Source organism: Perca fluviatilis, chromosome 22, assembly GCF_010015445.1.
Source record: "Perca fluviatilis chromosome 22, GENO_Pfluv_1.0, whole genome shotgun sequence".
Taxonomy (NCBI): Eukaryota; Metazoa; Chordata; class Actinopteri; order Perciformes; family Percidae; genus Perca; species Perca fluviatilis.
Window position 1 is genome coordinate 13,146,358 of NC_053133.1, and position 14,297 is coordinate 13,160,654.

A 14,297-nucleotide genomic window follows, 5' to 3' on the forward strand; every position below is an offset into this window, starting at 1 on the left:
ATTTGTGTCTCTTTAATTTGCTTCATCCCCTCTAACCTCGCTTCTGCTGTTCCATCAGTTCCCCTGCCTGCTGTCTGTGTGAGAAAGATTGTGTGTGTGTGTGTCTGGGTATGTGTTGGGTTTAGAGTTTTATTTGATCAGATGTCTCATGATTTTGAGTAGTCCTGTGTGTGTGTGTGTGTGTGTGTGTGTGTGTGTGTGTGTGTGTGTGTGTGTGTGTGTGTGTGTGTGTGTGTGTGTGTGTGTGTGTGTGTGTGTGTGTGTGTGTGTGTGTGTGTGTGTGTGTGTGTGTGTGTGTGTGCGCCGTCAACACTCGTCCTTGGACCCTTTTCTCTCGGCTGCAACGAGAAGTATCAATCCTGATGATGAGAAAACGGAAATGGTTTATGCTCTTGGCTGCATGAACAGTCACCTGTCAAAAATGAATTGTCACTGAAATTGTGAAGTGCCTGATGGTTTACTGTGCTTCAAGTTAAAATTGGATTAGCTAGCAATAAGAATGGGTATTTTAGCAAATATAAATAAACGTATAAAAAGTATTTTTTTTTAATAGATATATGGCCTTTTAATTGGCTGACATCGTCCTTTAACACTATGACTTTGGACCACTGTTCATTTGACCTGTCAGTTCACTAGGTTTGGATGGGGTTGATTGTCCAAAGTGTTTTGTTTTTCATTGCATGTGTCCACACATTGTTCTGCAACGGTTTGTCTGACCATGAAAAGGGTTTTTATATGAGAGCATTACAGTTTTGACCCAGAAGGGTTTAAAACTTTCCACCGAGTTTTACAGGGGCTTAATTGTGGGGCACCATGCAATGAGGCATGGAAGACCAGGGAATCCCCGAACTAAATATAGCCTCCTGTAAATGGAAGAAGAAACAAAACATTATTGGGGTTAAAACAGGTGAATGGAAAAACAAAGGTACTGAGGTTTTAACACACACGTGAGGCTCCTGTGTGACCTCTTTTTTTTTTTTGTCTGCGGCTCAACTGTGTGTAACACACCATTTACTAGCAATAGAGAAGCAACAGGATGCATTTTTGCCAAGCTATCTAATAAATGTTATTTTCCAACACTGACTCTTAACTCAAACATAAGTCGTTAGTCTCTGGGGAATTATGTGGTTGTTTTACCTTTTTAGTGAAATGCAGCTAATACAGTAAGCATTGTACAGTAAAGCCTTTCACTGTTTTTACTCGCATGCAGAATACAAAATACAGTACATGATCACACACATACTTTTTAATGTGCACACACGTTCACATCCAACTTACAACAGGTCTCAGAGAGACAACTAAGACTAGGACATCAAAGACAAGGATCTGACGAGAGACATGCTGGTTTCTCCATATAAAACACTTTTGTACATACACACAGTTACAGACATGCTAAAATGAGCCTGCAGTTAACTACTGCAAGGGCTCAAGTGGCTATGAATAAGTCCAGTATGTGAACACTACACAAACACTAGTGTGAACACTCACACACACTGCAGTTGACCAGTAAAATGAAAAAGAGGGTGCATCATCCTAAATGAAAGGAAAATCATGAGTTTTGTTCAGAAGGTACTGTGTGTGTGTGTGTGGGTGTGTGTGTGTGGGTGGGTGTACAAAAACGTGTTTCACACACACACACAAACAACAAGCACGGAAGGGTTCTCTTCTGACTGCATGACCCTCTCCCTTTCATGCATGCATCTGCATGGTATAGCCTATATTGTTTTTCTGAATCTTTTTTGAAGTTACATTATTGCTAACACATTCTGTTGTGTATGAACACCAGCTCCATTTTTTTGCACATTGTGGACATGTTCTTTTCTACCCACATATGACGAGTTTTTATTTTCATGAAATACATTTTTGCGGTTCTTAGTAGCTGTTGTCTCAGGGTTTGGCTATCAAACAGCAGCAGTTGGCTTTCTGACACATTTTATGTACAGCATTTCACCAAGCAGATGATCAGTGGGTTTAATTTGTTTTACTCTCAAATTATGTTAATTAGAGCCCGATCTAGGTGGATTTGGTCTCCCTTAGGCCCATCACATCATACCAGTTACTTTCTTTTACTTTACTTTCTTTGTGGTTAACCACAAAAAACCTGTCCAAGACCCATTTTGGAGACTGACCCACAATTTATCAAACGCTGGGGTAGGTCATTCGTGCGATTGCAGTATTTATATGACCTGGAAAATATAGAGGTTTTGTTTGTATGTTATGGTCCTTGGTTTGTGGAATTCCACCTGTCTCCACTCGGTCTCTGCTCAGTAGCTATCTGCTACAGTTGTTTGTTGTTTACTCTCTCCTCACGCCATGCACCTGCTGGTATCTCCCTTGTATGACTGAGTGTGAACTGCCTTGAAATTTATTTAGTAGCCCCTTATCCACTAATTGTAATCCCTTAGAAATAGTGCCACACCTGAATAGATGTTTGGCAGAATATAGGTTTATTGACTGCAAATTAGTTTACGGTTGATTCTTTGCTCTTCGTAATTTCAGCTCCTAGCCTCCTTATAGTAGCGCTGCAGGCTGCTTCCTTTTTCTACCAGGCATTTATGCCAGGAAACTCATAATACCAGTGTAGGCAGACCAGAGTCACGCATACATTAAATATAAATCCTATTGATTAATGACACTAAGAGCATGGAAATAGTATAACTGCAAAAATGATTTATTTACAGTACATCGTCATTGTATGTTCCTGCTGGACACAGTTGATATATTGTAAAGACAACTAAGAATTATAATTAATTTTATACGGATCTTTCGCGTTTATGCCCTTTCCAACCCTCTACCAATTTGAAAAACAATTGTGTTCTGTTACATTTTAAACACTTTGCCTTTACTTCCAACTTCCTTCCTCTCTCCTTTCTTCTCTCCTCTCCTCCACCCCTACCGTCCCTCCCTCGCTCCCCCTTTTCTAGCAGCCGCCCCAACCAGAGGATGTGCCCCCGCGGCCCAAATCTGGTAACGTTCAGCAAAGGCTGCAAACACTGCGGATTGCCACGCGCTTTTACTGCGCCATGAAACACGTAAGAGATGTAAGAGAACCAGGGCTCATATACCAGGCATGATCTATTAAACCAATCTTATTGTTATTTTTTTGTACGACCGGACATTTTCGTTTCCTCGTCTTGTCCAAGCTGATACACTGTTATTTCAAAGCCATATTTTGCACAGTCATCCATTTACAGTCACCTTTTGCGTAACTTGTCAGCAAGTTCCGTTTTAGTTTTGCCAGACAGTTTGTTTTTGTTCCCACCATTCACTCAACAGCACCAACATATATCGGAAACACTGTAGAGCAGAAAGTGGAAGAATAAAAGGTGGCATGAATGGGAAGGACATGTGGGGTAAAAAAAAAAAAATTCAGGAACCTCAGATGGAAAGATACTTGTTTATTCCTGGACAGTTGATTTATTTCAGAAAGAGAACTTCCTTGCTTTGTTGCTATTTTTATTCCAAGTAAAACACTAAAACTAAGTGAATTCCACAAAATTCTACTATGTTCTGCAGTAAAAATTGATAAGCAGACCGCATTAAACGACCTGTGTACCCTAACCACAGCAGTGTATAAAACTGTGCACATTTCGATTTGTCTTCTAAATCGGTGAGGAATAGTTTTGGAAGAGTTCAAAGCAGGTTAAGTTAAAAGCAAGCTGTAATATAGCCTGTAATGGAGAGAACCCGTCCCAAGACGATAGTGTGCAGGTTATGTGTCCTGGCTCTGGGGGCACCTAATCTGCACCATGCACCTAATCTTGCACCCCACTGCAGCCAAAACGCTTTGTTTTGTTGAATAAAATATGTTAAGCAATAGATTAGCTGGTGCATTGGGACATTAGTTTAAAGCTATTCTAAGAGATGAGTCAGGTTTTTTGTGTTTTTTTATTTTGTTTTTTAAAAGGCTGTATAGTACGCGCTGGTCATCGGACCAAAAGCAGTGTGAGTGGTTTTCTTCTTGTTTTTACAGCCCCCTGAGATAATAAGCATTTTATAAATCAGCATTGTTGGCATCCTTGAGTGAGAATGGTTACCTGTGTCTCATTTCCCAAATTTGTTTCTAGTTTGTTTTTTCCCCACAAAAAAAACAGTCCAGCATGAGACAGCAATAATGGTTTCAGATATGTTGCTTTTAGTATAGAGGCAGATATAGTTTGGTCATTAAAGGGAACATTTGACGAAACAATTTTTAGGTGCAAACTATTTGTAGGACGTACTCCAAAACAGTTTTGTTTTCAAGAGCACGTTGTTCTCATTCACATCCCAAACCGTTGATTGTGCCTAAATGATAAACACAGCTTATACTGTGTTCGCCAATAACAATGCTAAATAAACACATGAAGTGCTTGATCAGTGTTGCCTTGCATGTGGTTGATAGGAACCTGCTGAATTGCTATTAGCTGATCAAAGTATTGAATGACATTGCCAGATAAATAAAGTTTACAGTGACAAACAAAAAGTTAATGATAAACGGTTCAGTCAAATTCTGTCTAAGTCAGAGCTCATCATTTACGAACTGCTAATCACTGATATGTAACCTGCTGGTGGATGTTGAACTACGCCTGACAACATATCAGTGGGAATTAAACTGGATACAAAGGTGTAAAAAAAAAAAAAAACAGTATTAGCATACTACAAGTTCTTCTGAGACAGCAAGACATCAACATTGCCAAAGGCCAAGATCCATTTTCCAACCAGCTGACTGGATATAGAAAAGAAATTAGAGACTTTTTCTAAGGTCGGGAGAAATTCACCTTTCACACAGCATTACAAGCCTCATCAGCAACACACCCTTTTTTCCTGCCTCTAATATATCTTTCTGTTTTTCTATTTACTTCCTCAATGTAGTGCAGCAATCAAAGATTCGGACACATTTCAATGCAGTCGTTTTAATAGAGAATATCAGTAACAGGCCCACTGATAGAATCCCATGCATGACTGGGAGAAAGCATAAGACTTAATAAACCAGTTGGAAAGACTGAGAATGCACAACATGGAAATAGAAAAGACTGTTGACAGTGTAAAAAAAGATGGATGTTGTGGTGTCGGTTTAGGAGACAGGCCTGCGGAAAGCTTTCAGGTTATGACCACTCTTTGCAGTCAGCCTTATGTTGCGTCCTCATTTACTTTTTATGTTGCATCTATATTTAGTCTAGCAAGTTGGACATCCCATATTTCTTGCAAATTGGAGGTCTATGTCTGTATATATATATATATATATGTGCTCAAATGTCTTGTGAGAAGTATTCCTGTCTTGGTCTGTGTTAAGGTGTAATCTATGTGTATGTATGTGTGTCAGTGTGTGCTGTCCAAGCTCATTCTAGTGCTACAAAGTGCTGTTGTGTTGCCGCTCTTCTCCTGCTGCCATAGAAACACTCTAGTAGCTAAACTGCTGCTGCTGCCCTGTTACCTCATGTCCTGCTCTCTTTCTCCTCAGTGACTCAGAACTAGGCCTCTGTCACTCCGCGCATAACACCTCTCCCCCCTTGAGGCTGCTGGCAGTTGTGCAGCAGCCTGGTTAAAACATGAATTAATCCAAGTAGATAGACACTTAAATATGAATCTCCTTCATTCTGCTTGTAGGCGGAATAGTGGGCATCCATCCCAAAGATGCAGTGCGCTGGCTTTACAGAGTTATAAAAAGAGTTTAAATTAGATGCAAACCACAGTCTGGTTTCCGAGAAGCATCTTACATGAACAATGATTGTATAATTTGTCTCAAGGAGGGATATACTCTGTAGAGTAAAGAACGGGATGCTTTTTCGGAGACCAGCCCAGTGCCAACAAGGGCGTTTCATGGCTTTGAGTTGGACGTCCTTTTTTTCATGAAACAAAGTGTATAGATCTACCAGATGCATTTCAAAAGCTGTCCAAACTGCTGTGCAATGTGCCTCATAGATACTGTGGTTCATGGTACTGAGAAGTGAATACATTTCACTGTAAACAATATGGGAAATAAACAAACGAGTGCATCAGACGGATCTGTACCCTGCTGCGAGCATGCTGCATGTACGGTTTTACACAGTCAGCCTTGGTTTGGACAGACTGCCTGTACTATGTCAGCCAACTCATTTGACTAGTAATATGTGTTGTATTTGGCTGAATCAGACAGGCGGATCGAACAAACCACAGGCTCCAAGTCTCATTTATGACAACCGGGTATTTCAACATGCAGGGTTGTCTTGTTGGGCAGATACAGTTAAACACACTATCGACAAAAAAATAATATCTAAGATTAGAATTAATCTTTGTCATCACGCATTTTGAAATACCCCTTAATTCTTATAGTTGCTATTTCTTAGTCTTGTGTAATGATGTATACAGTATATTTAATCGTTAATATTCTTTAAGTACTCTGGGGGAAAAGATGAAGAACACTGATGCTGGTGTTATGTTACTGCTTTTAGTAAATATTTATTTTCTAGTCATTTTTGACCAAATATATTTAAGGATTCAAATGTGTGTGATTGGATGAACTGATGTTAATGGACACTTACTCCTCTTCTAAAAGAAAAATTAACAACCAATTTAAGCACCAGAATTCTGTCACATTTTTGCCCAGTTCTGCAGTACCATGCCTCTCATAGTTTTGACAGTCTAGTGTTGTGGTTTTGACTGTTGTTTATGTGGCCGCTAATCTCCAATATTAATGGGCAGGCCAAGGAGCTGCCAACCTACAAGGACAATGACTTCATCAATGATGGGCAGAAGATCTACATTGACGGGGAGAACAAGAAAATGTTCCTGGAGAAGCTTAGGAAAGATGTGGAGGTATGGGTTAATGAAAATGACAGAAAAAGCCCACCTGTCCCTCAGTGTCACCCCTTTCTGTCTGTATTAATACATTTTCTCTTTTTTTATGCTATGCTATCTTCCTCCACCTTAAACACTCCTCACTTGCTTTTATTTGGCTACTGTCCCACCGTCTGCCATCGTCCTCAGTTCCTGGCCCAGCTGAAGCTCATGGACTACAGTCTGCTGGTGGGGATCCACGATGTGGAGCGAGCCGAGCAGGAAGAGGTGGAGAGCGAGGACAATGAGGCCGAGGAGGAAGGCGAGAGTGACGGAGGGGGCATTGGAACGCCTCCCGACAGCCCCAGCAACACCCTTGACAGCACTAAGCATCTGTCACCTGGAGAGTTTGATCCCGCTATTGACGTCTACGCCATCAAAAGCAACGATAGTGAGTAGCAAGATGCATGTGTTTAACGTTGTATTATAAGCCTGAAAAACTGCTTAGAATATAATGTTAAATGCAACCAGAGATGTATAGTAACGAAGTAGAACTACTTCACTACTGTACTTAAGTACTAAAAGGCTGTACCTGTACTCTACTGGTGTGTCTTTACTTCAGTACATATTTTCGATGAGTTTAATACTTTTACTCCGATAAATTTTTTTACTTGTTAGGCTAAACATTTGAAATAATATAAACAATATGATATTCCAACTTTTGACTGCTTTCTTTAATAACTACATAACACAATACTTCTACTTTTAGTTCCAGTACTGGAGTAGTACATTTTAAAATAAACTGCTTTCAATACTTAAGTACAAAATAATTTGAATACTTTAGTACTTCCACTTAAGTGTGGTGCTTAAAGAGCACTTCAACTTCTACTCAAGTCACTTTTTCTTTGATAGAGCACTTGTACTTTTACTCAAGTCTGGGTCTCCTGTACTTTATACATGTCTGAATACAACCCTTGCAATGTGAGGGTTGTATTTAACAGCTCAATAATATATACAGTACTAAGAGCTCCCCCTACTGGGTATTTTAGTTCTCATTCTAGTTGTCAAAGCTGCTGCTGTCAGAAGGTTTTTGTTTGCCTTGATTTTGCCTGATGACACTGTGCAGATATACATAGATTCTATGTATATATAGATTCTCATCCAGGATGCGTTTATTTTAAACTGCAGGTGCTCCCAGGAAGGAAGTTTACTTCATGGCTATCATAGACATCCTGCAGCATTACGATGCCAAGAAGAAAGCGGCTCACGCCGCCAAGACTGTCAAACATGGGGTATGTAGCTGCATAAAAGAGCAATTTGAATGGTTCTGTTCAAACACTAATTATAAGTATAACACTGACTCGAGTTACAAGACAAATATACTGCATGTGGTGAGTGACCGTCGTCTCTGTGTCCCTCTACAGGCCGGAGCGGAGATCTCCACGGTCAACCCAGAGCAGTACTCAAAGAGGTTTCACGATTTCATCACCACTATTCTGTCATAGCCTCCAGGAGCGACAGGGGGCACAGAGGCACATGGGAAAGGGAGGGCAAGTGGGGAGTAGTGCGGGGAAGAGAAGTGACGGAGAGAAAAGCCATCGAGAGGCTGAATTTATAAGGTGCTCAGATGGCTTTGTATCACTCTCCTTCATGCTTTCTCCTCATCCCTGCCTGTTTGTTTCTTCTCTCTTTCAGTGGAGTGCCACGCTCTGCAGCTATAAAAAAACATCATTCGTTTACATTTAACCTCTCCTCTGTTGACTTTTGTTCATGTGTTACTTTGAGTAATAAGGGTGTTGAAAGCAAGCGTCCAAGTCATTTTTTTTTGTATATTTGTTTTTGTCTGTATCGTTTATGTGGGAACATCCAGCACCCTGCATTTTTTTTTATTTTGATGTTTGTATTTGTCTTCCCCCTGTGATGTTTAGGGGGAGGTAAGCGCGAGGGTATGATGTGTATAGTGTGAGGTCAAGGGGAGTGCACAGGTCAGATTACGGCACAAGGTGAGGTCCCTCTTGCAAAGGGAAGGCTTAAGCGGGTTGTAACGAGGAAGTTCACGTGGAGCCTCGCCTAATGCAATTGCTTTATTTCAGGAAGTGGGAAGCAGTCTTCCAATAGGCCCACAGCCAGATCCCCTGCCAAACAAATTCCATCCCATTGGGGTTCCTCCTGCGACACTCACCCTTTAGACGCCACCCCAACCCCACCCGTTCCTTTGTGTACAGTTCATGAATTGAGCTTCTGGGTTATCCTCTTGCCACGCACTCACAACAAACACGTCTCATTAGCTGAGATGAGTTCACTTGTTGCAGTAAGTTATGATGCTTTGTTTCCAGCCTAGTTGCACCTCAGTGGTTGTCAGTGCTTTATCCCTTTCGCTTTGTTGTGATGCACAGTGATTTAAGAATGATTAAGGGAAGGATATGTACCTTTTTTAAATGAGAAGAAGAGGGATTTGAGCACACAGTAAGTGTTGTTTACTTGCATTCCCTCTGAATACGTTTGGGCATTGTAATGTAGGCCTGGTTTCTGTTCCTGTGGCAGGGAATGACCCAGAAGTCTTGTGTGGCTGTAGTGATTAAGAGTTATGTCTTTATATAGGGTGTCCGATTGAAACATAAACTGCCCTTAACTTACTGTTGCCATCAGCACCTTATGAGTAAATCAAAAATGTTGCACTTTTATTTGTTATTAGAGGTTAGGAGCTCTTGTTCTGTTACATGCGCTGCAACAAAGAGGAAAAGGAACTCTGCTCTCTTAGAATGAAATCTTTAGGGGCCTGATCTCAAATCCCGTCTCCTCCACAATGTTCTCACCCATGGCTACTTCTTACCGTAGGGATTGGTTGGGAAGACTTTATTGCAATATTAGACGGGAAAGTGGACAAGTAAACTAACCTTTCCAATCTTTTTTAGAAGTGGTCTGTGGTGTTGTGGTGGTGGGTTTTGGTGCCAGGTAACAGTGTGACTGTGCTTGTGCGTTCAGGGCAGACAGAAGTCTGTTTACCTCCAGCATCGTACCAGCACACACTCAATGATGGCGAAACAATGTGTGTGTCAGTGTTCAAAAGTTATAAGGGGGGGTGGGGTGGGGGGGAGGTTGGGAAGAGTAGCTGCAGATGTAAAGACACGTGTTGTTAAGACATTAACACCAACAGCAACGGCCTCTTCTCTAACATCGGCTGTGAGTCTGTTATTCATCGTTGTTTGTGTTGTTATTGTTGACATTTTTAAAGGTGGTTTATCTGTGTTTGAATTTGGCGGTTTTATGAATTGATGTGGTAATAATTCTTTTGTTCCTGTTTGAGTATTTTTTTAATTTTTTTTTGTACATTTTGCACAAGAGGAAAGGAACCAAATGTTACAAATACGATCCCAATTAGTTGATATGGTCTTAACAAGGGAAATGCAATATACTTGTGTGTAAGTGAGAAAAGCTGTTGTGAGTGTGACGTTGTGTATCACTTCTGGTTAACCAACTAAAACAAGTAAAGTCGTCCTCCTTGACTATTGTAACCCATGCAAAAGGCTTCCATCACAATATGTTTGTTTAGATATCACAGAATATATTCACATTTATATTTTTACATTGGATTTTAGTCACAAAAATATAGTTGTATTTAAAAAAAGAAAAAGCCACCCTTGGGTATGAATGATGGTGCTGTGGTAAATGAAGAATAATACTGCTTGAATTTATACAATACTTACTCTAGATGTACGTAAGAAAAAGTCATAAAAAAAATTGCATGTCACAGGACTAAGTTTCCTTTTCCCTCTCTAGTCTGTGTTGTTGGCTGTTCAGGTTCTCTTTGTGTCCCTACACTTTAACCAGATGTGTGTGCTGTTCAGTGTAAAATAGTCCCCTACCATGCTTTAAATAACTGTTTTTCATTGTATACACTGTGCAAGATGTGTGCCTTTATACTCCAAAATTATTTAATTTTATATTTTGTAATCTTTTTTTAAAACAAAGGTAAAATGTTATTTTAATAATAGGGTGTTTACTTTGACATGCATTATTCCCAACTTTGTTTTCAAACCCCCCCCCCATTTGTTCATATTATTCAGTCAGTTAAACAAAACCATTCTAATGATTGTGTTTTAACCAACCTAAAATGTTAGCTGTCTTAAATTTGAATATGGTGGATCGGTTTGGATTCTGTAAATTCAAATCTATCGTTGTGATTATTCCGTGTGTACAGGCGTCCCCTTTCCTCCTCCTCCTCCTCCTCCTCCTCCTCAGAGTGAGGTGGTGTCTGCTGATATTAATCCCTTGTCCGTTCACGCTGGTCCTGCCTTTTATAAAGAACGTGCGTGCGTGTGTGCAAGTGCATTGTGGAATGTGATTGTGTTTCGTCGTGCTCGTCCTCGCTAACTGCTCCCCCACCCCACCTCAGGAGTCTATCAGCATCTTCATCACGTTTACCTTCTAACCACAGATTTCAGGAATGTGTTTTTTTTTTTTTTAAGTGTCCAAAATATCACTCACCGTGTGATGTACGACCCCTACTCATTTCTGAACCAGGTTTATGTTCTTTTGGCGTTTTGTGTAAGCCGCTTGTTATCAGGGAGGTTCATCAGCTGATAGTTCATCCTGAGTCAGTGGTTAATTGATATTTCAGTGTTCTTTCACTATTAATGGGCTGTTTTGTTTCTATTGTCACGTAGCTCATACTGTACATTGGTTGTGTTATTAAGAAAACAGAGAATGAGGCAACACAATCATCTTCTAGTCTGCTTTGCTCTGTTCGGCCCTGGAGGCTTCCCTGTAGTCAGACATAAGCAAGTAGAAAACAGAGCAGTGCATGCTGGGAGAGTGAGTTTTTTTTTCTGTTTTGTTTTGGGAATAATAACTCTGGATCTCATGTAAAGTAGGCGATGATGATGCCAGACTTTCACAGATGCAAATTAAAGACGATAACACACGCTCTGCTGCTGTTTTTTGAAATTAATAAGTCCTTGCTTTTGTGACTTCTCTCATGAATGAGCTCCTTCAGCCATTAACCCCACCCAACAGTCAACCTGCTGCCACGTTAACTTGCCAAAAGCATCTTTCAGCAGTCAGAACTACCCCCACATGAGCTTGAAGAACATTGTGTAATAGTGTAATGTGTCTGTTTGTTTGAACTGAATTTGTTTTTTTACATGCACTGGGAGATGGAGCGAGGTGTGCATCGCTGATATGTGAATATGTCCAAAGTTATGAGAAACAACCCTGTGTTCATGTGGTTTATCAAGTGTTAAGGGAAAATTTGATTACAAATGCAAACGACCAGAGGCCAGGCAAGATCAGCAGAGATGGAAAACACCTCCTTTGGCCTTAAAATTTAAAATCAAGAAATCTTTGTCGAAAAAAAAAAAAAACTAATTTTGAAAGTTATTGAATTCTTTTAATTTGAATGCACACACCAGGCCATGAAATATGCCCTCTTGCAATTGAGCTTTGGTCTCACAAAAGTCCTGAGTACTTTTAGACTACACCTAAAATACTCTCTCTCTGTGTGTGTGTGTGTGTGTGTGTGTGTGTGTGTGTGTGTGTGTGTGTGTGTGTGTGTGTGTGTGTGTGTGTGTGTGTGTGTGTGTGTGTGTGTGTGTGTGTGTGTGTGTGTGTGTGTGTGGTGTTGTCTAGTTGGTGAGAGTTCCCTTTCAGTGGCAGAGAGGCCAAAATGATGATGTATGTTTATTGTTCTTCACATTTAATGATGATGATAATAATAATACACTCCATTCCATAAGTGTTCACTCAAACCAATTAAAGCACTTGTTCTGCTTAACTCAAAGTCCATCTTTGATGTTTATTATTTGTTGTCCGCTATTCCATGTCCCATATGTATTCCTTCATGTTTAAAAATGTTACACTGATGCTCTGTATTTGAAGTGACATATTTCACACTGTTGTTAATGCTGCTGAGGAGGAGAGGAAGAAGTGAATGGCTTCCCCATGACTCTTAAATCAATAGTTTTGCAGGATTTAATCGTTCCAGTTTGTGTACATGATTTTGTTGTCATGTTTGCAAAGAAAACTAGAGGCATTGTTTTTGGGGATTATTTACCTCATGCATCAGTCTCATCTCTAGTTCAATAACCTGCCCTTTCCTGTTACATTTAAACCAACATTTAAAGTAACATTTAAATTAAATTTAGAGAACAATGGATGCACAAAAAAGCTGAAAGATTAACGAAAAACCTAAAGGTATTGAGAAACCACTTCTTTATTCATTTTTTCATTTATTCGTTTTTGTTTGTTTTTTGGATCATCATAATGATAAACCAAAAACGCAAAGACTTGAATTTAGCAAAAAAATAAACTAGACTGTTGCGACACGATTTAAATGCGTCTCATGAATAACTGAGTGTAGTCTTCCAGCAGTGTGATGATTACCCGAACACAAATCTGATACAGGCTAAAATATTAGGCGTTCAACGTCAAAATATTGTCTATGCCTTTTTATTTTGTTTTGTCTGAATACCAAATAGTATGCAAATGTCCCTTCTGCACGTAAAATATCAAATGTCACTAATAATAAATGGCCATTATACCAGATGAAAGCACGAAGAACTATTACATTGACATCATACGCACATCATTTGAATAGAAATATTTATTTAGAGCGTTGTATTTGCTTTTCCTTTTTACAAAAGGTATTGCAAAAACTGAGCAGAAGACGTGCCTTAATGCTTTTTTAGTTTTTTATTATGTAAATCCAAATTTAGTTAAACTACATGAGGACCAAGTTTTTAAAGTTCTTTTTTTTCTTCTCAAAAACGCCCTCGCTTGTACGTTTATTTATTAGTTAGCCAACTTTCCCTTCTTGTCGCCATGTTAGTAACGCCCCATCACACTCCAAAGTTACATTTTCATTATATGATTTGTATAGCCATAAGTGTAGGCCTATGTAATGATTTACTTTAATTTCTTAATATTTAGATTTCGAAGGTTTATACGTTTTCATTCAGCATCAATTAGAACAAAGAGTAAGTTCTTACTCTAATGGGAGCAAAAGGCAGTGTAGGCCTATTGTTTTGCAACCGGCTATGTTGCACAATTGGTTAAAAGCCAAGGCTGTACTATCCTACAGGGTAGGCCTAATATACTAAGGAAAAATGCGGATGTCGTGCTTTCGATCATGCCTGGGTTTGTTTACCTTAAATGTGATTTCTTTTTTTTTTTTTCTTGTTCCCTATATGCCTGAATAACGCGGCAACAACGGGTTATAGGTTTATTTTTTTTAGGCTAGCCTATCAACCATATAGTCTGTATTTATTAATTAATATTGTAAGGGAAATCAAAGCCGCCCTGTTTTTCTAAAACTATTCAGTAGGAAGAAAACATATAGGCCTACATCGCAAGACATGAACAATAGGCTACACCCGGCGATATATTTAAATCAGATTTTTGAAGAGGAGGGGGGTTGACAGCTGTAGCCGGAACATGCTCAGATCTCCGCAGCGATGAGAGGGCGGAGGCTCATTTGCACCGTCACTTCGTCAGTATAATGTGGAGAACAAGCAGAGACAACCAAGCAGACAATAAACAAAGAGCGGCTCGCCATGTGCGCTGCA

General features: G+C 39.7%; 1 protein-coding gene across 4 annotated transcripts in view; it reads left to right on the plus strand.

Annotated features, from left to right (window-relative positions):
• Positions 1 to 12,517, plus strand: part of pip4k2aa (phosphatidylinositol-5-phosphate 4-kinase, type II, alpha a) — a 42,213-nt gene extending 29,696 nt beyond the window's left edge. For 2 of the 4 annotated variants that reach the window (XM_039789991.1, XM_039789994.1), the window contains 5 exons: positions 2,925 to 3,041; positions 6,661 to 6,774; positions 6,946 to 7,186; positions 7,924 to 8,027; positions 8,160 to 12,517. In XM_039789991.1, coding sequence (XP_039645925.1) covers positions 2,925 to 3,041; positions 6,661 to 6,774; positions 6,946 to 7,186; positions 7,924 to 8,027; positions 8,160 to 8,240 — 657 coding nt within the window. In that variant the 3' untranslated portion in view covers positions 8,241 to 12,517. The remainder of the gene's footprint in view (positions 1 to 2,924; positions 3,042 to 6,660; positions 6,775 to 6,945; positions 7,187 to 7,923; positions 8,028 to 8,159) is intronic. The other 2 variants (XM_039789992.1, XM_039789993.1) reach the window with 2 other exon arrangements.
• The last annotated feature ends 1,780 nt before the right edge of the window (positions 12,518 to 14,297 follow it).